The 23,704-nt window shown below is 56.5% G+C and overlaps 5 protein-coding genes across 7 annotated transcripts; 2 read left to right on the top strand and 3 right to left on the bottom strand.

The window, feature by feature from the left end:
• Positions 1-525: 525 nt before the first annotated feature.
• ENO3 (enolase 3) lies at positions 526-8,185 on the bottom strand. Of its 2 annotated transcripts, none has more exons than XM_081218736.1 (12): positions 7,258-8,185; positions 4,640-4,726; positions 4,301-4,396; positions 4,092-4,150; positions 3,851-3,920; positions 3,324-3,457; positions 2,213-2,435; positions 1,924-2,121; positions 1,521-1,722; positions 982-1,090; positions 764-822; positions 526-677 (listed from the first exon to the last, which is right to left on the bottom strand). In XM_081218736.1, exons 2-12 carry the CDS (start codon positions 4,722-4,724, stop codon positions 608-610), a joined length of 1,305 nt encoding a protein of 434 aa, XP_081074862.1. In that variant the 5' UTR covers positions 4,725-4,726; positions 7,258-8,185; the 3' UTR covers positions 526-607. The 2 variants fall into 2 exon arrangements, with proteins under 2 accessions (XP_081074862.1, XP_081074863.1); XM_081218737.1 differs by lacking the exon at positions 7,258-8,185 and adding an exon at positions 5,579-5,714.
• Positions 8,186-8,311: 126 nt separating this feature from the next.
• PFN1 (profilin 1) lies at positions 8,312-11,194 on the top strand. The gene is made up of 3 exons (XM_081218752.1): positions 8,312-8,600; positions 10,058-10,250; positions 10,866-11,194. Exons 1-3 carry the CDS (start codon positions 8,469-8,471, stop codon positions 10,961-10,963), a joined length of 423 nt encoding a protein of 140 aa, XP_081074878.1. The 5' UTR covers positions 8,312-8,468; the 3' UTR covers positions 10,964-11,194.
• A 467-nt stretch (positions 11,195-11,661) lies between these two features.
• RNF167 (ring finger protein 167) lies at positions 11,662-16,299 on the bottom strand. 2 transcript variants are annotated; one of them, XM_081218738.1, is made up of 10 exons: positions 16,202-16,299; positions 15,563-16,065; positions 15,397-15,477; positions 14,021-14,146; positions 13,828-13,915; positions 13,549-13,639; positions 13,214-13,319; positions 12,978-13,071; positions 12,253-12,333; positions 11,662-12,175 (listed from the first exon to the last, which is right to left on the bottom strand). In XM_081218738.1, exons 2-10 carry the CDS (start codon positions 15,644-15,646, stop codon positions 11,877-11,879), a joined length of 1,050 nt encoding a protein of 349 aa, XP_081074864.1. In that variant the 5' UTR covers positions 15,647-16,065; positions 16,202-16,299; the 3' UTR covers positions 11,662-11,876. The 2 variants fall into 2 exon arrangements, with proteins under 2 accessions (XP_081074864.1, XP_081074865.1); XM_081218739.1 differs by lacking the exon at positions 16,202-16,299 and having other exon boundaries at positions 14,073-14,146; positions 15,563-15,766.
• Positions 16,300-16,497: 198 nt separating this feature from the next.
• On the top strand, positions 16,498-19,432 carry SLC25A11 (solute carrier family 25 member 11). Its single transcript, XM_081218740.1, has 8 exons — positions 16,498-16,735; positions 17,336-17,488; positions 17,572-17,778; positions 17,964-18,054; positions 18,133-18,223; positions 18,310-18,409; positions 18,490-18,541; positions 18,678-19,432. The coding sequence occupies exons 1-8, from the start codon at positions 16,641-16,643 to the stop codon at positions 18,831-18,833; spliced, it is 945 nt and encodes a 314-aa protein (XP_081074866.1). The 5' UTR covers positions 16,498-16,640; the 3' UTR covers positions 18,834-19,432.
• A 2,137-nt stretch (positions 19,433-21,569) lies between these two features.
• GP1BA (glycoprotein Ib platelet subunit alpha) lies at positions 21,570-23,516 on the bottom strand (the record flags this gene model as incomplete). Its single annotated transcript, XM_081220555.1, has 1 exon — positions 21,570-23,516. One exon carries the CDS (start codon positions 23,514-23,516, stop codon positions 21,570-21,572), a length of 1,947 nt encoding a protein of 648 aa, XP_081076681.1.
• Between the last annotated feature and the right edge of the window lie 188 nt (positions 23,517-23,704).

Consider the following 23,704-nt stretch of genomic DNA (forward strand, 5'->3'; position numbering starts at 1 on the left):
TGATAGGACTGTTTCAAAGATTACACAGGCTGGTATATGTCAAATATTTAGAATGGTTTCACATTCTACAAGCTCCATGGAAATGGTAGCTGCTCTGGTTACACTCTCATCCTCACCAAGCACTTCGATTTCATAAGGATGAGCACTCAGACTTCACACTGCGGTGCCCTCTGCAGACCGTGCACTTCAACTCATGGGCAGGTCTGATCCCGCTGCCCCCTCAGGGTGATGTCAGGCCTTGGCCCCCCACCCTGCTCCCCTTCTCCAGAGCTGGTTCAGTGTTCTGCCAGTTCCTCTTCAGCTTCATTTCACATAATACACCTGCTTCCCCCAGCCTCCTTCCATAATGTGAGCTGTGTGGTTCTAGATCCAGCCCAACTTTCTGGCCAGTCCCTCACTTCCTCCTTGTCCCAGCAGGTTCCATGTCCGTTTTCCCATCCTGCCCCTATTTCTCCACGTCCTGTCTCATGCAGCCCAGAGACCAGCGTCTCCTCCCTCCCTCCCACAAATGAGCAGGCCACTGCCTTGGTTGGCACCAGTGTTTATTTCAGGGGGAAGGGCTTGAAGGCCTAGATCTGTCCTGTGGGATCCTGGGGCCTCCAGCTTCTCACTTGGCCTTTGGGTTACGGAACTTGTGTCCAGCAAAAACAGCCTTGTCCCCGAGAGCCTCCTCAATCCTGGAAGGCAGACAAAGTCAGGGCTGTGATATTCCAACCCAAGAGCCCTCAGCTCTTTACACCCAGGCCTACTGCACCCACTGTACCTCATGAGCTGATTGTATTTGGCCAGACGCTCTGAGCGGCAGGGGGCACCAGTCTTGATCTGAAGAGGGAAGAGGAATTCCAGGAGTTGCATGAGACTAGGGACGAGGGATTGGGCCTGGCCGTGAGGGAGCACCCTGTGGTGGCATTCAACTCCAGGGCAGGAGGCCAGGGATCCCAAGAAAACTCAGACAGTCGGCAGAGGGGGGACCACGAGTACCTGTCCCGTGCAGAGCCCAACCACGAGGTCAGCGATGAATGTGTCCTCGGTTTCCCCGGAGCGGTGGCTCACCATCACCCCCCAGCCGTTAGACTGAGCCAGTTTGCAGCTAGGTGGAGAGGACACTCAATAAGGTCCGGTGGGACCTCCTCAGTGGGAAAGCCAGGGGCTAGGTGGGGCTTTTCCCTTCTGTTTTGGGGAGTGGGAGATTTGAGGGGAGGGTGGTGACTAAGTTCTTTGGGAAGCAGGAGAGAAGGGGAGATTCTTGATCTTGAATTTGGGCTCCTGAATGCTGGTGGGAAGAAGCAGAATCTGGGAGACAGGGATGTCATAGGGTCGGGGTGGGGACGAGGCATGGCAAGGCAACAATGGCAAAGCTCTTGGGGTGAGGTCAAGAGTTAATCAAAGCTTTGAGGTCGAAAGGGTGGGGTGGGTCAGGAGCCAAGGGAAAGTCAGACTTGGAGTTAGTGGGCAATACTGTAGCTGGACTGGGTATGGGTGGAGGGAGGCCGTGACGCCCCAGGGCCAGAGGCACTCACGCCTGGATGGATTCGGTCACTGAGCCGATCTGGTTGACCTTCAGCAGCAGGCAGTTGCAGGCCTTCTTCTCAATGGCCTGGGCAATCCTCTTGGGGTTGGTGACTGTGAGGTCGTCCCCCACGATCTGGATGCTGACCCCCGTGAGGAATGAGGTCCAGGTAGCCCAGTCATCCTGGTCAAAAGGGTCCTCGATGGAGACCACTGGTGGGAAAGGGGAGCAGATTCGGGTTAAAGGTCAGAAGGGCCTCACAGAGGAGTGACAGGTCAGAAGAGTTTGGGTGGAGACTGCAATGGCGCTAAGGATTGGAAGGACTGAGTTGGTGGCAGTGGAGATGCCGAAGCCAGCATGTAGGGCAGCTGCTGGAGACTCAAGCAGGAGTGATGGAACACCCAGGGTCTCACCAGGATAGTTCTTGATGAAGCTCTTATACAGCTCCCCCAGCTTCTCCCCAGTGATGTGCCGTGCGGGGTCATCAGCTGACTTGAAGTCGAGATTATACTTCCCATGGCGATAGAACTCAGACGCTGCCACGTCCATGCCAATCACCACCTTGTCGGGGTAACCAGCCGCCTGGATGGCGGTCTTCAGCAGCTCCAGGGCTGGGGGAGGGAAAGAGAGGACCTGAGGCTCTGGTGCACCCCGTTTCCATGGGGACCCAGGGGTTCTGCCCCTCTGAGTGCTCACACTGACCTTCATTGTTCTCCAGGATGTTGGGTGCAAAGCCGCCCTCATCACCCACATTGGTGGCGTCCTTCCCATACTTGGCCTTGATGACCCCCTTGAGGTGGTGGTAGACCTCGGCTCCGATGCGCATGGCTTCCCTGAAGGATCTGGCTCCCACGGGCAGGATCATGAACTCCTGCATGGCCAGCTTGTTTCCAGCATGGGAGCCCCCGTTGATCACATTGAAGGCCTGAGATGGGGAGAGGGTGCTTAGACCTGGGCATCGATGTGGAATCCTGGATCCCCTACTTACTGAATGGTCTAGGATGAATAATTTTACTCCTCAGAGACTCTTTCCTCATTTCCATAACATGGGGACACCACCTGCTTGCCTGCAGAATCTTATGTGTTAAATTAGAGCAACTGGATGTAAAGTTCTTAGCCTGTGCCTGGTGTAGCAGCTAACACTGATAGGGCACTTACTACAGGCCAGGCACTGCTCTATGTGCTTTACATATATTTTATTGGCTAATTTCATTCTCAAAACTACCCTGTAACTAGGTACAATTTATTATCCCTCACTTTACAGATAAGGAAACTGAGGCATAGAGAGATTAAATAAACTTGCCTAAAATCACACAACTAGTAAAGGGACAAAACCAGCATCGAACCCAGCAGCTTGTCTCCAGAGCTCAGGCTCTTATACAATCTAGTTAGTAAGTAACAATAAATGGTAACATTATTATTGCAATGAAATTCAAAGGATTTCCATAAAGAGCAAATTTGGTTTGATAAGTATTAAAGAAGATACGAAAATAAAATGCCAAGATCTTTGCCATGAAGAAGCTCTCGATCTGATTTGGGGTTGGGGCACAGGGCAGAAGGAGGAATTGGAGTTACTGAGCCTGGGATTGCAATGTGAAGGAAGCCGGTTACATCAAGGGAAAGAGGCAGAGAGAGGTTAAAGGGAAGGTTTGGATTGTGAGAAAGGGGGAGGGCTGGACTGCAGCAGGAGGGGTTCCATTTCAGGAAACCATTTCTTTGGAGCTGGGTCTGAAAGGTGGACTTTCCAGGGGCTGCTTATGCTCTCCCTGCTGGGTGGGGTCACTGTGGGATGCGCCGGGGCAGCTGCACTCACAGGGACCGGGAGGATCAGGTCTGGGTTCCCGGCGAGATCTGCAATGTGTCGGTAGAGCGGGACCCCCTTCTCAGCTGCTCCGGCCTTGCACACGGCCAGGGACACACCCAGGATGGCATTGGCCCCAAACTTGGCTGGAGGAAGCAAATACAAAGAGTGAAAGCCCCTCGCACAGGGTTTAGGGTCAGCTCCTAGAACGTCCCTTCTGGTCACCCCAGAAGGAATCCAGAACTCCAAACCACTGGGCACTGAGTTTGTTAACAGATCTCTCCCCAACAGCCTGAGGTGCTCTGGGAACACCCAGCCCAGGGGAATGTGTTGGCTTCACGGTTGTGTCCACAGCCTGGCCCAAGCCTGGCACAGGGCAGGCATCAGGAAATGCCTGTGCGATGAATACAAATCCAGCCAGTTACGGTGTGCCCCAAAATGCGAGACACAGAAATAATCCTAACCAGACCTCGGTCTGCGGTCTCTCCCCTGCCCCTCCCACAGCCCATCCCGTCCCCTGTCCCTAGCCCTTCACTCACACTTATTCTCTGTCCCGTCCAGCTCAATCATAAATTTGTCAACTTTTTCTTGATCCACCACGCTTAGTTTCTGGAAGGGCAGGTTTGAGGAGGGGAGAACAGAGGTTAGATTTCTCAGGAGTCAGGGTATGTGCTGGAGGAAAGAGAAGTGCAGGTATTTGGAGCAGATGGGATGGTTGGCCAAGCCTGAGCTGCCTGGGACCAGGTAGCAGGTGATGGGGAGAGAGGGTCCTCCACTTGCCTTTTCCAGCAGTGCGGGGCCTAGAGTCTTATTGATGTGTTCCACGGCCTTCAGGACCCCTAGAGGCCGAAGCAGGGGGTTCAGATCTTCTACTCAATTAGGTCTCTTCCCGTGGCCCCCAGCTCCTCAAGAGCTTTGGGTTCCCGTCCTCTACCCTGTGCAAACATCGCATACCACATCCTGAAACCACCCCCTTGGTCTTTCCTCACCTTTCCCCAGGTAGCGAGATTTGTCTCCATCTCTTAGTTCCAGAGCTTCATAGATACCTGTGGAAGCTCCACTGGGCACAGCTGCTCGGAATCGGCCTGAGGTGGGAGGAATTGGAAGATCACAGAGAGTCAGTCCCATTCACCCCCAAAGGACTGATTGTCTCCTCTCTGAGCCCAGGGGCAGGAGGCAGTGTAGAGGGAGTTGCGCTGCTCCCTGCTGGGGAGCAGGCTGGGAGAGGGGATCCCAGAGAAAGGAGTGGATGTGGCATAGAGTTGGAGGGCAAAGGCAGATGGAGCTGGGGTCTTCCCAGGTAAACCCATTCAATGGGCCTGTGTTACCCTTGGCCGTGTGCAGGTCCACCTCCACTGTGGGGTTGCCTCTGGAGTCCAGGATTTCTCGGGCAAAGATTTTCTGCATGGCCATGGCTGCAGGGCGAGAAGTGTGAGTGAGTGCGGACGGTGACCCCTTAAGGAACCCGAAATCCCTTGCCCTTTTAAGAGTCTTCCCGCCCCAAGAAGGCAGGTGCTGGAGCTAAAAATATCCCACAAAAAGGTCACAGACCAAAGTGGCAGGCGCAGCCCCTCCCCCACTCAGAACAGCTCCTATTCCACTCTCCCGTCTTAAGAATCTGGAGGCCTCTCTTTTTTTTTTTTTTGCGGTATGCGGGCCTCTCTCTGTTGTGGCCTCTCCCATTGCGGAGCACAGGCTCCGGACGCGCAGGATGGGCGGCCATGGCTCACGGGCCCAGCCGCTCCGTGGCATGTGGGGATCTTCCCAGACTGGGGCATGAACCCGTGTCCCCTGCATCAGCAGGCGGACTCTCAACCACTGCGCCACCAGGGAAGCCCTGGAGGCCTCTCTTAAAACCACTACTTGCTCAACCCCACCTCCTGCAAAGATGCACTTCTGCCTTCTCCCTCCACCCTCTGGCCAAGTACTCTATTCTCCACGGATTCCTAGCCCTCGGATGCTCTCCTGTTAGTCTACCTCATTTTCCTGCTCCTCAGCCTTCACCAAATCCTCAGGGGCCCCAGATTCCCCCACCTGGCTCCAACTCTAACCACGCTTCTCCATCGTCTCTGCCTGCCTCTCTTCACAGTCTCATTTGTTTCCCTGTCCTTGGGCACCCCCATCCTGCTTGCTCCAACCCCTCCAGGCTTCTCAAGCACCCCCAGTCCCAGAAGGAAAAGAATGCTATTCCCCGCCCCCCTTCTCCAAGCGGCACCACCCTCACCTTTTACCACCCCTATCCCCCGGGGCTGAAAGATTCACCAGACCTGGGATTTCTTCGCTGGGCTCCGAGTCTAGGTGGCAGCTGGGACAGTGTCAGCTCACCCCCTCTCAGGCTGGGCATTTATCCTCCAGCCACCCTGTACCCCAGCCAGCCCCGCCTCTCACCCTCTCCAGCTTCCCCCTCCAGCCCGGCTGGCAGCCAAGTGCCCACTATAGCCTAAAACAGAAGCCTTTGGCCCTAGACACCTGCCTCCTTCCCAAAAGATCAATGACTACCCCCTCCTTTCTCTCTGTTCCCCAATAAAAGTCCTTATTTTTAATTCCACTCCTGGGGAGAAACAGGGGAGGGGCTTCAGAATGGGGCGGGGGTGTTTCTCCTCTCCCCAGGATTATATTCCTCTTTTGCAAAGGTTAAAGAGGAACTATTGCCCTTTAGGAAAGGCCAGGGGTAACCTGAGTCCTGCAGGGCTGGGGAGGGGGCCTGGAAGAGGGGCTGCAGGAACGACATCCACACGTGCTCAGCTCACTTGGAGGGCGGGGGACTGCCTCTGTCCTCAATGGGGGCAGGGGCAGGGGGTTCTGGGCAAGCTCTGAGCTCTAAAATTGAACTCCCCACTCAGAAGGTGAGAGAGTCTCACCTCTCAGGGTCCCTATTGCGGCCTCCCTCGGCTCCACCCCATCCTACCCTCTCTCGGCCCGCAAGGGCAGTGGGGGAGGGGACAGGCTGACGAATTTAGACAGGCCCTCAGAGTTGGCGCGGCGCCCTACTGATAGCGCTAGGACAGCACTTATTGCCCTGCGTGGAGACAGTCAGGAGCCCTTTCCCCACCAACCGCGGGCGCTTCAGGTCGTGATCCCAGCCCATCAGTGAATGATGCTGAATCAAAAGTGAAGAAAATGAATGGACGAGAGGAGGGGGTGGCCCTTTCCGAGCGTCTGACCGCCGGGGGCCAGTCGGGTGGTCGGCTAGCAGCATTGCAGGGAAGTGGGTCTCTGCACTCGGTGACTCTCTCCGCCTCGGCGGGCCTGGCGGGAGTGAGGTCTGCCCCGACTTTGGCTGCAGCCCCTGCCGGGAGCTGAGGGCACGCCCGGGCTCCGGTCGGCCGGCCGGCGAACGAAGAGCATCGGCTTCCCTGCTCGTCGCCCCCGACTCGGAAGACCTTCCCGCCGGCGCCGCAGCAGCCGGCGCCCAGTGACTCAGCCCCGGGCTCTCTCCCGAGCTCCCCTCCCTGCCCTGCCTGCCCCGCGGTGTGTCTCCCAGCCCCCACCTCAGGATCCCTACCCCCGGTCTTCCATCTCGCCCTCCCCCCCTTATCTCTGGCCGCTCCCTCTCCGGAGATTTCCACCCTGGGGAAGGGGGTGCGGCAGGCCAAGGGTCAGGAGACGGCGAGCGGGGAGCGCCGCCACGTGCCCGCATGCGGCCCCGCCCGAGCCGGCCAGTGACTCAGCCACCGCGGCTGTCGAGGAACACGGGTTCGGGGACCGTGGATGCCCCTGGGGTTCGGAGTAGCCGCGAGGGCACCGCGTCCGCTGGCGAGGACCGGAGAGGAGCGGAGCCCCTTCCCGCCCGGGAGGTGCCCCTCCCCCGAGGGACCGGAAGTGGCCAAGCCCCTCAGCTGCCCGGGCGGCCAGCAAGGGCTAGTTCACCTAAGCAGGCCGCCGGGTCCTGCCCCACCCTCTTCCCGGTGGGCGGTGAGTGAACTAATCGCACACAAGTTCTTACCATAAGTTTAACTGAAAAAGAAGAAAAACCTTAACGGGCCAACGTAGAAGGGACTTTCCCCTCTTGAAAAAGTTGCAATCTTGAAACCGCTTAGTATTCTTCCGCCTTGAAAAATAAGCCCGCCCGTCTCGCCCCACGGTCCCTCAGTGACCTCTGCAGAGACGGGCCAAGGGGCACGGCCGGTGACCCAAACTGCTGACCGGGGGACGGGCGGAGCTGGGACGTGGAGGTGAGGCCTGAGGCTGGAGTTGATCCAGCGCGAGGGATAATCCCCTGGAGTCGAGGTGGGCTCCAGCCAGTGCCACTTGTGCCGCCCGGGTAGATGCTGGGGACAGAAGTGTCCCTGGTGGATGCCTTCAACTCTGAAAACGGCCGGGGTATTTTGTCAAATTTCCCTTTACTCCCTTATTTCTTGAATAAATAAAATCAAGGGGGGGGGCAGAAGCGGCCATGCGCACGCCTCGCCCCCGCCCCTTCCGCCCGGCGGGAGACACGTCCCCGGCCGGCCTTCCTTCGCAGGGGGTCCAAATCCGGTGCGCCCGGGCGTGCGCCCGCGAAGCCAGCCGCCAACCCCAACCGCGCCACGCGCTTTCCCTCCCGGCCCGGGCGCAGGCGCGGGCGCAGGCGCCGCCGCCGCCCGCCGTTCCTTTCCCCCAACATGCCCCCCCCCGGCAGAGGTGGGGGAAGGGGGAGTCATTCCGTTTAACCCTGAGTTACCCGAATCCTCTTTAATTTGCTAAATTTGCAGTTTGCTAATTCTCTTTTCACTTTCCTTCCTCCCTCTGGCTCACTCCCTCTCCGTACACCAAAGTCTGATATTCTATGCGAAGTGGAGGGAGCCCTAAACCCTAACCCACCCCCGCCCCCCATCCTTTTTGCGTCGCTTTCCATCGAACTCTGCAAATTTTGCAGTAGGGGGAGGGATTTTTTAAATTGCACTTGCAAAGTTCGCTATCTGGGCAGGCGAAGAGAGGGAGGGAGGGAATGGGGAGCAGGCCCCGCCCCCACCGCCCTTTGCAAATAAAAATCTAGGGGGGTGGGGAGGAGCAGGAAGTGGCGGTGCGAGGGCTGCTGCACTGCTAGCAGAGCCGCGGTCCGGACAGCAGCGCGTGCCCCAAGCTCTCCGCCTTCCCCCGCCCGCCAGCCCGAGGCAGCCCGAGCCCAGCCCGTGGCCCCAGCAGCAGCCCCGAGAGCACCCCAGTAGCAGCGCCATGGCCGGCTGGAACGCCTACATCGAAAACCTCATGGCGGACGGGGTGTGTCAGGACGCGGCCATCGTGGGCTATAAGGACTCGCCCTCCGTCTGGGCCGCCGTCCCCGGGAAGACCTTCGTCAACATCACGGTACTGCGAGGCCTGCGCGGAGACTGGCCGGGCTTGCACCCTGAGGGAGGGACTTGGGTGGTGGCGGGCGCGGTCTGGGGAGGGCAGCGAAAGGCCGTGACCCGGTCCTTGCCCTGGAAGTGGCGCGAATGGCGGCTGCACGTGAGCGGGTCCCTCCGTGGCCCCCTGAGTCCTACGCCCCGGGCGGCGGCGCCCAGCCAGCCCGCCGCTCCGCTTTCCGCGACGGGGCGTTACATCCGGGACACAGGGCGGGGAGGGGCGCACCGCCCGGTGCGGCGGCCCACTTCCGCCTCCTCCAGGGTGGGTCGGGCACGCACCGCAATTTCCGCTCGGGATTGTGATTGAGAAGGGACTTGGGGACCCCTGGACCCCTAGCTCTACTTCCGGCCGCCAGCTCGCGCCCCCTCCACCATTGTTCCTCCTTATGGGGGAGGTAGCCCCAGTCGCATGGCCTGGGTCCCATGCCCGTCCTCCGTGGGCTCCCTGCCCCTCCCAACTCCGTAAGAGAGGGCTAGGCCGCCACACGACCTCCCCCAACCCCAAGTCGGCACGTTGGACTCAACATTCCTGTGAGGCCAGCCCCGGAAGTCCCCTCGCCCTCCCTTCCCGCCATTCGGCGGGGCCTGGAGCAGGGGAACTTTGTGAGAAGTTCTAGGACAGTATATAAGTGAAGGAATATGGGACGACTACTGCTGTCCCCATCACCACCTCCTCTGTCCACACTGCCCGGAAGTGGGGAGGGGGAGCGGAAGTTCGAAATGGGGGGGAAGGGGATTTCCGGGCGGGAGGGGACCGGATGTGGGGATTTGGGGTGTTAAGGGGGAGGGGGAGATACGTTCCCTGGGGTATCTGGACCCGAGAGCTGGCTTGCCGGGTCTAGTCCCAGGTCCCCTCCAAAAGTTTTCAACTTTCCCGGAAAGCCCCCAGGCATCTGCTTGCTCATCTTAGAGCATAAATACCTGGACCTAAACTCTAGGTTACTTGGAGACCCAGGCGTCCGGGCCCCTAACAACTCCTGCAGAACCTTTGACCAAATAAGGGCAAAGTTGGTTCGCCTGCTTTGCCCGCCCCCTCCCTTCCCCTCTTCGCTTCTGCTTTTCCTGAAGGAGTTCTGAGCATCCAAAGGCTCCCCACTCCATTCTCTTAACTGCTTTTTGGCCCCCTTTATTTCCTGGGTTTGCTTTCCCTATTAAACGACATCTAAGTTTCCAGAGGAACATGTTGTCCCTTCTTATTACCGTTCTCTAGGTTTGAAGATCATGATCTTTTTGTGTACTAACTTCCAACAGTCCTGAGTCTTTCAAATTTCACGGGTGTGTACAAAGCAGATAACATACACATCTCCCCCCCAGGGGGTTTAGCTTCCCGGAGAAATGGAAGGCAGGTGGGTCCTTGGAGAAGAAGGTGGGAACCTTGGTGTACTGACTAACTTGATGGGTGCTTGATTCCCCTTCCAGCCAGCTGAGGTTGGTACCCTGGTTGGCAAAGACCGGTCAAGTTTTTTCGTGAATGGGCTAACGCTTGGGGGCCAGAAATGTTCTGTGATCCGGGACTCACTGATGCAGGAAGGGGAATTTACCATGGATCTTCGTACCAAGAGCACCTCCGGAGCCCCCACCTTCAATATCACTGTCACCCTGACTTCCAAGAGTGAGTTTGAGTCTTACCCTTTCTCTAGTTCCAAAATCTCTAATGTACTTCCTTCTATTAATTTTTTGGGTTCTTCTGTGTGGATCACCCAGTATGAAGGGACCAGACCAGTTTCTACTCCCAGCCTGCTGGAAGCTGGGACATTGGATTGTCCCTTCAGTTCTCAGTTCCTCATTTTACAATGTAAAGAAGTTGAACTGTATTACCTCTTAAGTTCCTTTTTGTCTTGAGCCTTTTCAGATGAGAAACTTATTTTCTTGGAGGAGGTAGACTGTTAGTCATAAGCCAGAACTTAGCTCTTGTGTTTTGAGCTCTTTTCTTAAAACGGAGGTGGCAGACTCATCCACAGCCATTTCTAGCCTGAACACGAGGTCAACTGTCCACAAGCCTTTGATCCCTAAATTTTACTGTGTTCCTTTCCAGCCTTTAAGCTTGATTTTCCTCTTTTGAAAAGCCCTATTGTTTCAGGGTGACTGACAGCCTGCCTGTGTGGGGGGGGTGGGGGTGGGAGAGATGAGGTTGGGTTACAGCCCCCAGGCCTGGACAGCTGCTGAACAGCTGGCCGGGGGTGGGATTGTGACACCTGGGTCCTAGCCTCCTTTCTCTTTCCTCCAGCGCTAGTCCTGCTGATGGGCAAAGAAGGTATCCACGGTGGTACGATCAACAAGAAATGTCATGAAATGGCCTGCCACCTGCGGCGTTCCCAGTACTGACCTCGTCTGTCACTCCCCACTGCTTTTGCACCCCTCTCCTTCCCACACACACATACACCATTTTTATTTTTTGGGCCATTACCCCACACCCCTTATTGCTGCCAAAACCACATGGGCTGGGGGCCTGGGCTGGATGGACAGACACCCTTCCCCCAACCCATACCCCTCCTGTGTGTGGTTGGAAAACTTTTTTTGGTTTTTTTTCCTGAATAAAAAAGATTATACTGACAAGGTGCTGTGTGGTTTTAGCCTGGGTGTCAGGATGGAGGACAGCCACTGTGATCTGCCTCCTTCATCCTGGCTTGGGGTCAGAAGCAGCAGAAGGGTTGAGGCACTACAAAGTCTAGGATTTTGAGCTTGCTTTCATGTCCAGGATTAAACACCTGCTTCCGGCCTACCTGGCCAGGTGGGCCAGCCCTACCTAGGTCCTCAATGTGCTAACTGAATTGGTGGATAATGGGATAGAGCCATCCAGACCAAGAGAATGGGTCCAGGCCTGCGGGCAAGGCAGAGGCCAGTTGAGTCATCCTCACATGTGGGTGGGGCTCCCCCTCTCGGAGTCACAACAGATGCCTATTGGGGCTGCCCTGTAGACTACAGGTTAGCCTCCCAGCACTCCCTTGCCCATGTATGGCAGAAAGGGACAATGCCCCAAAAGGATAAGAAGTTTACCTGTGTGAGAATGATCTCACCCTTAGTCCACAAAAACAATTTTATTAACCCAATAAATGAAAACCCCATCCCTTTGTACCCCCAACCCCTTCAAGAGGATAGAGTTGGGTAAGGGAGAAACCTGGGGTGGAAACGACTCCTATTCCTCGTCTCCTATCCCTCAATGTAGAAGACAGTAGAGAGGAAGAGGAGCTGTGCAAATAGGTCATCAGAGGTGGAGGGGAGAGGGGAAAGGGGACTACTAGACCAGGATGGCAGCTGCAGAGGTAGAGGGTGAGGGATCTGTGGAAGACCCAGGAAGAACGAGGGGAGCTGGGGCTAGAGAGCCAAAGGAGGTGGGAGGGGTGGGGGTGGAGCCCAGAAGTGGGGTACGTTCGGAAGCAGGGTGGTCCCTAGGCTCCCCTTCCTCATCACCCTCTTGCCCCTGGGTTTCTTCCTCCTGCTCCTCATCCCCAGGACCCCGATGAACAGGCTGCTTGCAGATGGGGCAGGTCTTCCGGGTCTGAGTGAGCCAGGGGTCCACACAGCGGATGTGATAAGCTGCCAAGAGGAATGAGGTGAAGCGCGTGCTGCCTGCCGGGGGGTGGGGGCACGGGCACAGGAAGTGAGGGCCTCACCGTGAGCGCAGGGGAGCACCCTCAGCTTGTCCCCATCCTCATATTCATCCAGACAGATGGCACACACATCATACTGGTCTCCTGGTGAAAGAAGAAAGTTCTTTTACTGAGCCATCCTGGACCAGGGCCCACAAGAACTCACTCTGGGAGGCCTGTGGTGGAGCTAAGCCCTGCAAAAGTTATTTTCTCTGGTTCTACAGAGCCAGTGGAAGAGCTGAGACTGGAGCAGGGTAGAACATGAGGAATCCGGGGTTAGAACAAGTAAAGAGAAACAGGTAAGAAGGGAAGTGGGTTTTTTGGGGGGAGGTGTGCGGCTGGAGAGAGAGAGGGTGGGAGGAGCAGAAACGGGGCAGGGCTTCTGCCATAGCCTTATATGGGCACTGGAGGCTCCAGCGCCTAAGACCCAGCCCCTCCTTACCTGTGTCTGCCTTCTCTGGAGGAATCTTCCCCACGCCTTCCATTTTTCTGCTTTCTCCACCTTCTCTCTTATGAGCAAGGTCCTCCATCTCCCCCCGCCCCCCGCAACTACTACATTTAATCATTTTTGCTTTCCGTTTCCTGCTCTAATCCTGTCCTGTCCTCATTGTATGTATGCGTAAAAAGAGGAGCAGAGGTGGCATCTCAAGCTGACACCTCCCTGCCATCTCTGCCTCTTCTCCTGGGCTCCAACTCCTTCAGAACCAGGGAAATAGTGGGAAAGGCCTTCTCTCCTCCACCCTCCTCACCCTTCTGATAATCATGTGTAGGAATCTGTTTCAGTTGCTCTTTGGTCAGTCGATTCCTCTGGAGCCGTTTCCTGTGCTGGATACAACGAACTATCTGGTGAAAGGGGGAGTGGATGGGTCAGTCTTAGAGAACAAATCTGGACAATCCCGTACAAACCAGCCCTATCTTGCAACCCCAGAGCCAGTGTGGCTTTAAAGGCCTCAGCTCTTCCCATCTTGGTCCCTGAGCTACTCACCATCACTGCTCCCATGGCCAAAACCAGCAGTCCCACAATCCCTGTGAAAGGGATGAGGTAATAGCCCAAGGGGAAGCTATTGTCTGGGACCAGAAGCACCCGAGCCCTGGGAAAAGGAAGACGAATATCAGAGGGGCAGGAAAGGCAAAGGGACAGAGGAAGAGGGACAAAGTAACTGGCTCTGGACAGGGCCCACAGAGGGGGAAGGGGATGGGAAGCAAGTACCAAGAGGCAGAGCGTGATGGGCCTGAGGCTGAATGGTTGGGGCATGGGCTCGGACTCCAGGGTGGCATGGAAGTGCTGAGGGAAGAGTGGGAAGGAGGGACACGTCCTACCCCTTCTCGTAGACAAAGAGGGCACGCAGGTACTCGGAGCTTCTCTCCCCAATAAACACAGACGGGATCCAGATCTGCTGCTGGATTTCCTCTGCAGGGATTAGGGCATTACACTGGGGACCCAACCTTCCATACGAATCCTTGGTAACCCTGGCATTTGGCTTTCTTGCCCCATTCCACCTAAAGGACCGATTTCTTTTCCCTAAGGCTTCAGCCCTCCCGCCACCTCTCAGTCTAAGCTCTACTGAAAACCCAGCTGTCCAGATCCTCCAACCTTACCACTATTCCACACCATATTCAGAAGTTCATTGGAATTCACATTGTGTACCACAGCTGCACCATACCCAGCCTTCTGAGCATTTAGGACCTAGGGAGACAAGGCAGATAAGGAGCCATCATGGGCCTTGCCACCTTTCATTCCTGGTGCCTTTTTTACCCTCAGCCTCCCAGCTCCCACTCCACATTCAGCAACCTTGAGGTCAAAGTTGCAGTCGAATCTTCGAAGCAGTGCAATAAAGACTGACCCGTTGACCGGGGCTGGGGGTGGTGGGGCAATGGGGCTGCAGGCATTGTCTGGGTGAGCCTCCACAAGGAAGCCCTGAAGAAGAGAAGCAAACAACAGCTGGATTTCATCTCCCTAGGTGCTGCTCCCCACAGGTCCCACCAAGCACAGTGGCCCCCACAGGTCAGTGGGGTCTGAGCCCACTGGGGTCCGAGCATCCCACCAGTCAGACGTCTACCTCTTCTCTTAGCCTCCTGAAGATGCAATCACATCAAACAACATCCCTTTACCAGACCCTCCCATCATCCCTCTCCCTTTCCCAGATGAGCTGATATATACTCCACACTCCTAGCTAATTATTGTGCCTTCCAGGTTCCCACTGATTGTAATTCAATTCTCCATTCATCCATGTCACTTTCTCAAGTTGTTTCACATTCCCTGCTCTAATACATAGTCTTAGGGAACATATTCCCCTGTTTAAAAAAAACACAAGACCAAACCCAAATGGAGTTATTTGTGACCCCCATGTCACCCAACTCAATACTTCATTATAATTTTAGCCTCCCCCAGGAATGGAATCTTAAACCACTCTATCTGGAATTACTTGGTCAGCACTAGTGAGGTAATCTGCCTGGTAGACCCCTGCAGTCCCCTAAAGAAAGGAAATCTTTGCCACTAGCAAAGACAATCAAATCTTTGCTAGTATAACTTCCTTGCCCCACCCCCTTCTGGCTATAAGTCTTTCATTTTGTATAGTTCTTCAGAGATCCTTTCTATCTGCTAGGTGGAATGCTGCCTGATTCATGGGTCATTAAATAAAAGCCAGTAAGAGCTTTGAAATTTACTCAGTTGAATTTTTTTAACACCTCCCTTTAATTTTCCAATTACCCATTTCACAAACAACTATACTGACATCTATGGCCCAACTGAGTTCTTGCTATGTGGCAGTCTTTGTGAAAAACTACAAAATTGCTTATCTAATTCTCACAATAATACATGTGATAATTTCTATTATTATCCCATTTTACAGTAAAACAAACTAAGGTTGAGAGATAATTTGTCCAAGGTCATAAAACCAGTAACTGGCTCTAGAGACCCTATTGATATGCACCACTCGTCCTGCCTTTTATCTTAGTCCACTTTCAGTCTCCCTTCTAAGGCTCAGAGTTCTAAGAGGAGACTTTGTATTCTCCCTCCAGATTCTGGATTCCACCACACTAGATGTGTTCTTGCACTTAGTTCCTAACTTGACTCTCTTCCTACCTCCGGCTTCCCCCAAGAAAGGCTCCTCAACCCCTACCCAGCAGAGAGAATTCAGGGAAACAGGAAAGAGGGAAGAAAATCACCTGAAGTCCCTCCTGGCTCAAGGCAGCCCCAAAGAGAGCTGGGAGGTCTGCAAAGTCCATGCTGGCATTGTGGTCCGAGATCTGCGGACAAAAATAGTCCATGTTTGCCCTTCAGCCTGCAAGCTCTCCCTTCAGCGCCCTTCCCCTAACGTCCCCTCAGACTCACCGCTCGAATGAGCCCCCGGGTGGGGGCTGCTCCCCACAGCACAGTGGCCACAACCACAGGAAGCGGGAAGGCCGCAGGGTGCATGGCAGCGGGAGGGGAGAGGCGGAGGAGGCCGCGTCCCGATAACAGGAGCAGAAACGGAGTTCTGCGCCCTCTCTTGCCCTCCTTCAGGATCCCAGGGGTCCAACCACCCCCAGGTCCCACTTCCCAGCTACATGGGGGCGCGGGGAAGGACCCCCGACTCGGGGAGTGAGACAGCCAACCCGTTTAATGGAGCTGGGAGGGAGACACCAAAAATACCCCTTTCTGGTACAGGAATAATACGAGGAAGGGGAACGGAGGCAAGCACAGGTGACAGAAAAACTTCTGGAAGGGTGGGGGAGCTCAAGAAGGTGGGACTTCCGGCCAGGTGGGCCGTCTTTCCATCCCCTGGAAGAGGATTTCCGGCAAAGAAAGTCAGGCCGCTTCCAGCAATGGACGCTCAAGACGAAGGACTTCCGGTCCTAAAAGGCCGATTAAAAGAAGGGTTAGAGGTGGAGGGAGTGCCTGTGGAGATGAAAGGAGCACCGAGGCCCCAGAAGACGACTCAGCCGCTTCTCCGCTAGTACCCGGGATCCCTCAGCTGCCCGGTTTACAAACCTCTCCTCCTCTCTCTGGCCGCCGCCGCCGCCGTACCTTCAACTCTCGCGAGAGTCCTCACCACACTCCCTCCCACCTGCTGACAGCTTCCTGTATCTATCGCGAGAGACCGCCTAACTCTGGCCAGTCTAACTCACTCGATCTCGCGAGATCTTCAAATACCCTCCTCTCTATTTTCCCGCGACTCCAATTCGATAAAAATTGCGCCTATGCTGCACCCCATCCCCTCACCCATTCTTGAAGCTCCTCCTTCAGCTCCGCCTTACTCCCGGACGCCTTTGCGCTCGCGCCTGCGCCTGCGCCAACTTCCAGCTGGCGCTGGACCTGAGCGCCGGGGCGTGCGCGCGCGCCCTCTCCTCTGTTGCGCGCGCGGTGTCACCTTGGGCGCGAGCGGGGCCGCGCGCGCACGGGTCCGGGAGCTGAGGGCCATTGAGTGGCGATGGCGGCGACGGCGAGTCCCGGGGCTAGTGGGGTGAACGGGAAGCCCCGTACCTCCCCTAAGTCCGTCAAGTTCCTGTTTGGGGGCCTGGCCGGGTAAGCTCAGGCCCCAGGGATGGGACAGGAGGATTCAGGGACGGGTGCCAGGAACCGGGCCCTGTTCTTTGGGTGTGTTGCAGTGAACCGAGGTGACACGGGGTCATTGCTGTCCCCATCGTATTACGAGGTCCTTGATAGGCTGCTAGGATCTTTTCACCCATCGCAGGGCCCCTTCTGGGCTGCATACACGGCCCCCACCGGGCCACCAGAGTTTTCCAACCCATTGCTTGGCTCTGCGGGGCTGTTTGAGGTTTCAGGTCATTGCATGGCTCCTGCTGGACTACGTGGAGTCCCAGGTCATGAATGCCCACCTCTCCTCCTTGGGTCGGACTGCATGCAATCTCTGGGTCACTGCTTGACATCCTGGGAGCTGTATGGAACACTTTCATTGCATGGCCTCTACTGGACCGCTGGACTTTTCAGACCCATTGCTCTTGGTACACGCAGAGACTCTTGTACACATGCCCAGCAGCCTCCTGAACATGTAGTCAATCGCATGGCAGGCCCTGCCCTTTGTGATCTCTTGTTGCTGGGCTCCAGGGGGCTTTGGTAGATCTGGGACACCTAGCTCTTGACTCCACCCCTGTCTTCCCCCAGGATGGGAGCTACAGTTTTTGTGCAGCCCCTGGACCTGGTGAAGAACCGGATGCAGCTGAGTGGGGAAGGAGCCAAGACACGAGAGTACAAAACCAGCTTCCATGCCCTCACCAGCATTCTGAGGGCAGAAGGGCTGAGGGGCATCTACACCGGGTACTGGGGCCAAAGGATGGGGGTAGGGTGTGGGTTGACAGCTCTAGACTTCGGCTTGATGCATTGACTCCTTCACTTCCCAGGCTGTCAGCTGGCCTGCTGCGCCAGGCCACCTATACCACTACTCGCCTTGGTATCTATACCGTGCTATTTGAGCGCCTGACTGGGGCTGATGGTACACCCCCTGGCTTTCTGCTGAAGGCCCTGATTGGCATGACTGCAGGTGCAACTGGTGCCTTTGTGGGAACACCAGCTGAGGTGGCTCTTATCCGCATGACAGCTGATGGCCGGTGAGTTCCAGGTCTGAGCCTGCCCCAGCCCCATTCCCTGGAATCTAGAATGAAAGAACTGATTTCTTATTCTAGATTTAGAGCACAACATTCACCTGTTCACAGCATTCTGGCCTCCCTTTCTTTGCTCCTGTGGGGGCAGGGTGGTCTATCCCAAACTTGGCCTCTCCCTACCTTCCCACCAGGCTTCCAGCTGACCAGCGCCGTGGCTACAAAAACGTGTTTAATGCCCTGATTCGAATTACCCGGGAAGAGGGCGTTCCTACACTATGGAGGGTGAGTGAAGGGGCTGGAGACTGGGGATGTGGGGTCAGGTCTTGGGCATTTCTGACTTCTCCATCCCCCCCACCCCAGGGCTGCATCCCTACCATGGCTCGGGCCGTCGTCGTCAATGCCGCCCAGCTCGCCTCCTACTCCCAGTCCAAGCAGTTTTTACTGGACTCAGGTGAGACCCAGAGCTGGGCCCTCAGCTCCCAGCCTAGCCTGGGCCAGCTCTGAGCTGACTGCCACCCCCTGCTCCGCCTCCTCCAGGCTACTTCTCTGACAACATCCTGTGCCACTTCTGTGCCAGCATGATCAGCGGCCTGGTCACCACTGCTGCCTCTATGCCTGTGGACATTGCCAAGACCCGGTGAGTATGCAGACCTGGGCCTGGAGAAGGACGGGAGAGCCCTCCTTATGTCTCTCATGCCCCTGCCTCCTCTCCTTCAGGATCCAGAACATGCGAATGATTGACGGGAAGCCAGAATACAAGAACGGGCTGGTGAGGAAGCAGGGCTAGGGTCTTGGGCTGCCGGATTGGATGTCCTGGGAGTGGGGGTGGGGGATAGCTGGGTAAGAGGAAGAGGGTCCCAGAGGCCAGGTCCCAGCCTCAGTGCTGTGCCTGCCTGGCTGTCTAGGATGTGCTGGTGAAGGTCGTCCGCTACGAGGGCTTCTTCAGTCTGTGGAAGGGCTTTACACCATACTATGCCCGCCTGGGTCCCCACACTGTCCTCACTTTCATCTTCTTGGAGCAGATGAACAAGGCCTACAAGCGTCTCTTCCTCAGTGGCTGAGGCGAGTGAGGGGCCTGGAGCCGCTGTGCCGGGGCTCCCACTCGCCCGCTGCTCCTACAGTCAGTGTGCCCCCCAGCGGACCTAGACTCTGCTGCCCTGGGCCCCTCTATTTATTTTCCCTCCACAGTATGGTTCCCTCCTCTGTGATAAAGGACTTTTGGTCTGTCCTGCCCCTGCTCTAGCTTGCCCTCCTTGTCCTAATCATAATGATCTCTCTGTCCCTGCCTGTGCCCTGCACGGAGGTGGGAAGCTCCCTGCAGATTTCTGGCCTCCTCTTGGGTATTAGTTTCAGGGCACATAGTACAGCAGAAGGTCCCCCTTCTCAGTGGGGAAACCAAGGCAGAGCTGAGGGGACAGGAGAGAGCCGAAGCTGTCAAGATGATCAAAGGTCTGCAGTGGGAGGACATGGCCCTTCCTTCCTCCACCTCACTGAGGACGTAATCAATAAATTGGATTGATGACACCACCCCCAAATCTGGAGAGCTGTGGGCGCAGGAGGGGGAGGAGACTGGACAAAGAAGCGGATGCCCCTGGAGAACAGGAACTGGAGTTTTTAAGAAAAATTATTAAAGAAAAAGTTCCCGCTGTTTTTATGCAAATGTTATGTAAATCAGTCATGTTGCAGCAGCTGAAGGGTGAGAAAAACCCAAACTCCAGGCCCTGTGTGTTGCTTCCCAGCCCCTCGCTCAAGAATGCAACAGACGCCCAGGTCATCTCATGTAATCCCCAGGAAAAACCTCTGGGGTCTGGTGACTGTTTCTGCGGCCTGAAGAGGGAGGGAATAGAGTCTGAGAGGGGAAGGCTGACCTGTCAGGGGCAGAGTGGGCACGGAGCCGGGCCCCCAGAGCCTGGAGGCTTGATGTGGGCTGTAAGCTGGGGAGAGTGACTGCCTTCTCCATTTCTTTAGGAGATGTGTGACTCCCAGGCCCTGCCCTCAAGGAGCTTAGGAACCTCTTGGGGCATAAAAGGGCATAGGAAGGTCAATGGGAAGGAGGGCTGGGCAGCACGAGGCCCGAAGGCTTCTCCCGAGCCAGGCCAGGGGACAGGTAGGCCAGGGGACAGGCAGACGGCAGGTGGGAACTGTCGCCTTGGCAGAACCTCGTCAGTAGAAGAAGTTGAGCTCAGCAGCCTGGCGGTGCAGCCGGGCCTTCCCACCTCTGCCTCTTTTCTTACCCTCTCCGTGCACATGCTGGCCTGGGCCACAGGGCCCGCTTTGAGCCACCTGAAGCCTGGACCTTGTCCTTAAGGAGTGCCAAGTCCAGAGGGGAGGATGACACAGGGAAACTGGGAGTCAGCAACAGACCGCTGCAGGGTGATGTGGGGCACCCGGGCCAGCCTGGGCGAGGGGAGACGGTGCACAGTACCCGACTGGCCAGGGAAGTGGGGCGGGGCAGCACTACTGGCCCACTGAGAGCAAAGGCTTAGAGGAGAAACGCGGGGGAGCAGGTGATCTCTGCAAAGTTTGTAATAGCTGGAGCACAGGCTGTGAAGTGTCTGCTGTGGGAGGGGAAGCTACACTGTTAGATGGGTTGGTGCACGGAAGTCCTCGATCGCCAAGCTCGGGAGTTGTCCTCTATATCGGGAAGAGTTCAGAGCAGGAGAAAGATGCGGTCAGGGTTTCAGATTAGGAGGATTCTTCCTGCACCATCTGGAGGAAGGGGTCTCCATGGAGCCAGAAAGGCTCAGCCCTCACTCCCATTCTCTGGGCCCTAAGTGTTGGCTTGGGCTGGAGGCAGGAGAGAAAGCCCTACCCAAGGTGGTCAGGTGAATGGCAGAATCCATGGCACCAGGGGAGAGAACTGGGCTCCATCTGCCTACCTGCAGGCTTGACAGCAGGAAACCGAGAGTAGTTCAGTAAAACCCACCAAGATGGCACTCACTGCCAGGCCCTCCCCTCCCCTGTCCTGCTGCCCTGGGCAAAGCAGGAGAGCTGTGTTTCTGAGGCCACAGGTGCCGGGAGGCACCCACCCGTCCTAGTACTGCAGGTGGCAGGCAGATAGCCTCAGTAGTACCACTGAGCTCCCAGGAAACTTCTGGATCTTGAGCTGGAACTTGCTTGTGGTTGGCCTGGTGGGTGGTTACCCCTGGAGGAGGGAAAAGGCAGCCCAGGCAGGGGAAGTGCAGGCCAAGACTAGAGCTTTTGGGGGTGAGCAGTGCAACCAGGGTGGGGCACCTGGGGCCTTGGGAATGCTGGTGACGGTGCCCTAGCCTCGTTTCCCTCTTCAAAAGAACGAACATTCTACTTTAAAATTATTTTTATGATACAAATAATATATGATGGTGGAAAACCAGAAAATGCTAAGCAGAGGAATAGAAAATAAAACCACCCATATTTATACCACCCAGAGACAATCAGGGCTCATATCTTGACATCTCTTCCCAAGTTTCCTTCAATACATGGATACATGTGGGAACCGTGCTATGTTGTTTGTTGTTTGCTTTTTCCTAAAACCTCCCCAAAGTGATGGTAACAACCTAGTGGTCTGGGAACCCCGCCGTCCATGCAGCATCAGGAGCTCTCTTTGTTCTGTGACCCACCCAACTTCTCCATCTCACTACCTCTCCAGATATGCTGGGTCTGGGATTGTATGCCCGGGGTGTGCAGAGGAGGCTCCTGACAAAGAAGCAGTAACGAAGCCCTCGCCCGACCCTGTACTCTGTACCCACCCGCCCCCAGCTAGATCCCAATAGGAAAGCCCATCAGAGTCTCTCTCGAGGTCCCCAAACCACCCCCCCTCAGAGGCTGTGGCCGGAGTACCTAACAGCCACTGTCCCCAGCAGGTCCTGACCACGACCCATGCTCAGGGCTGAGGGCCGCCGTCCTGCCAGCAGGGGCCCCACACGGCCATTAGGCCGCACCCACAGGAAGAGGCTAGAGCGGAAAGTGGGGAGCGAGCCTTGGAGGAAAAGCAGCCAGGCCCGGGCCACTGTCACTTGCCTTCCCCTCTGCAGCTCTAGATGTGAGGTGTGCGTGACTGTGGCCAGGGCCTGTGGTTTCACGTGCTGGACCCAGAACAGCAGCAGGATGAGGACCACAGAGGCAAACAGGAGCCAGAGGAGACCCAAGATATAGAAGCCCAGGAAGAGGCAGCAAAAGTCAGAGTTGAGAAAAGGGTCGTTTCTGGAACTCTCCGCATTCCACTGAGCCACCCCCTGGGCCTTCAGGAGGTTACCAAATTCAGAGATGGTGGCTGTGGCGGACTCTAAGATAGTGGGAAGTGAAGTGGGTTTTGTGGAGGTTAAGGATATGGTGGGTTCTGAGGTCTCGCTTGTGGGCTCTGGGGTGCTCGGGGCTGTGGGCTCTGGGGTGCTCGGGCTTGTGAGCTCTGGGGTGCTCGGGGCTGTGGGCTCTGGGGTGCTCGGGCTTGTGGGCTCTGGGGTGCTCGGGCTTGTGGGCTCTGGGGTGCTCGGGGCTGTGGGCTCTGGGGTGCTCGGGCTTGTGGGCTCTGGGGTGCTCGGGGCTGTGGGATCTGGGGTGCTCGGGCTTGTGGGCTCTGGGGTGCTCGGGGCTGTGGGCTCTGGGGTGCTCGGGGCTGTGGGCTCTGGGGTGCTTGGGCTTGTGGGCTCTGGGGTGCTTGGGCTTGTGGGCTCTGGGGTGGGTTTGAGAGTTTTGGAGAATGTGATGGGTCCTGTAGAAATTCGGAACATGGTCTGTTCCTTAGTTGGAGGCAAGGAGGACACTTGGGGGCCTAGCAGAGCAGGTGGCACTGAGTAAAGCAGGCCCCAGTGGGTGGTGTGGGCACTGGTGTGGGTAGAGGAGCTGCCCGCAGCCCTTGTGGTAGGCACCTTGTCATCCTCTTCGTAGACATCGTAGTCTATGCTGTCCCTGTCGCCAGGGGTGTGGCAGCCCTCTCCTGAGTAGGTGTAGACAAATGTGTTGGGCAAATTGACACACCCCACGCTCGTCACGTTGGGGGTCATGGCCTTGGCGTCCACACCCTCCTTCCATATGTACACATTGTTGGCATTGTCCTGCAGCCAGTGGCTGAAATAGAGGATCCCACAGTCACAGAACCAGGTGTTGTCGTGGAAAAAAGCAAAAGGCAGGAGGAGGTCCCCAAAGAAGCCCTTTGGTATCGTGCGCAGCAAGTTCCGCTGGAGGTAGAGGGTGTCAAGTTCGTCCAACCCATCCAGGAACCCAGGGGGCAGCTCACTCAACCCGTTTTCAGCCAGGTTGAGCTTCTTCAGCTTGGGTGTGGGCTGCAGGAGTCCAGGGGGCAGAGTCTTCAGCTCGTTGCCACGCAAGTAGAGCTCATGGAGGTGGCTCAGGCCATTCAGGGCATCAGGAGACAATGAGGCCAGCTCGTTGAAGGAGACGTCCAGGGTATAGAGTGCTGGCAGCGCCCGTCCCAACAAGGGCAGGCTTCTCAGCGTATTGTGGGATATAATCAGGGTCTCCAGCCGGGGCAGCGTCGCGTCAGTCAGCAGGCTGGTCAGCTGGCTCTTCTCCAGGTGCAGCTGAGTGAGGTGAGTCAGATTCACCATGGACACCATGGAGAAGGTGCCCAGGGGGTTCCCACCCAGGCGGAGGATGTTGGTTTCTGCTTGCAGATCTGGAGGTGGTACCTTCAGCCCCTTATTTTCACAGTTCATTTCCACCTCGCTGGCCACTTTGCTGATGCCACAGATGGGGTGGGAGTGTGAAGGGCTTGGCAGCAGGAGCAGCAAGAGGAAGAGAGGCATGGGGACCTGTGGGCAAGGGGGGCTTGAGTGGGCACCCCTCCGCCCCCCGGCAGTACTCCTCCAGGATCCCTTCCAGAAACTCAGCTTCCACACCTCCCCCCATCCACTCCCCTCTCCTCCCCTTGCCCCCCAAAGCCTAAACTGCTAGCTCCAGGTCTTTGGCTGGTATCCATCCCTCAGGCTCCCTC

This window comes from Mesoplodon bidens (assembly GCF_964165515.1).
Source record: "Mesoplodon bidens genome assembly, chromosome: 19".
NCBI lineage: Eukaryota > Metazoa > Chordata > Mammalia > Artiodactyla > Ziphiidae > Mesoplodon > Mesoplodon bidens.

What these genes read in the sequence shown, in the direction of transcription:
- ENO3 (XM_081218736.1), bottom strand. Translation starts at nt 4,724, where the DNA reads ATGGCCATGCAGAAAATCTTTGCCCGAGAAATCCTGGACTCCAGAGGC. An exon ending in GGACCTGCACACGGCCAAGG is followed by an intron (nt 4,397 to 4,639) that starts GTAACACAGGCC and finishes CTCCCACCTCAG; the next exon opens with GCCGATTCCGAGCAGCTGTG. An exon ending in ATCTCGCTACCTGGGGAAAG is followed by an intron (nt 4,151 to 4,300) that starts GTGAGGAAAGAC and finishes TTCGGCCTCTAG; the next exon opens with GGGTCCTGAAGGCCGTGGAA.
- PFN1 (XM_081218752.1), top strand. Translation starts at nt 8,469, where the DNA reads ATGGCCGGCTGGAACGCCTACATCGAAAACCTCATGGCGGACGGGGTG. An exon ending in AGACCTTCGTCAACATCACG is followed by an intron (nt 8,601 to 10,057) that starts GTACTGCGAGGC and finishes TTCCCCTTCCAG; the next exon opens with CCAGCTGAGGTTGGTACCCT. An exon ending in TGTCACCCTGACTTCCAAGA is followed by an intron (nt 10,251 to 10,865) that starts GTGAGTTTGAGT and finishes TCTTTCCTCCAG; the next exon opens with CGCTAGTCCTGCTGATGGGC.
- RNF167 (XM_081218738.1), bottom strand. Translation starts at nt 15,646, where the DNA reads ATGCACCCTGCGGCCTTCCCGCTTCCTGTGGTTGTGGCCACTGTGCTG. An exon ending in CCCGGGGGCTCATTCGAGCG is followed by an intron (nt 15,478 to 15,562) that starts GTGAGTCTGAGG and finishes TTTTGTCCGCAG; the next exon opens with ATCTCGGACCACAATGCCAG. An exon ending in GAATATGGTGTGGAATAGTG is followed by an intron (nt 13,640 to 13,827) that starts GTAAGGTTGGAG and finishes TAATCCCTGCAG; the next exon opens with AGGAAATCCAGCAGCAGATC.
- SLC25A11 (XM_081218740.1), top strand. Translation starts at nt 16,641, where the DNA reads ATGGCGGCGACGGCGAGTCCCGGGGCTAGTGGGGTGAACGGGAAGCCC. An exon ending in CTGTTTGGGGGCCTGGCCGG is followed by an intron (nt 16,736 to 17,335) that starts GTAAGCTCAGGC and finishes GTCTTCCCCCAG; the next exon opens with GATGGGAGCTACAGTTTTTG. An exon ending in GCGTTCCTACACTATGGAGG is followed by an intron (nt 18,055 to 18,132) that starts GTGAGTGAAGGG and finishes CCCCCACCCCAG; the next exon opens with GGCTGCATCCCTACCATGGC.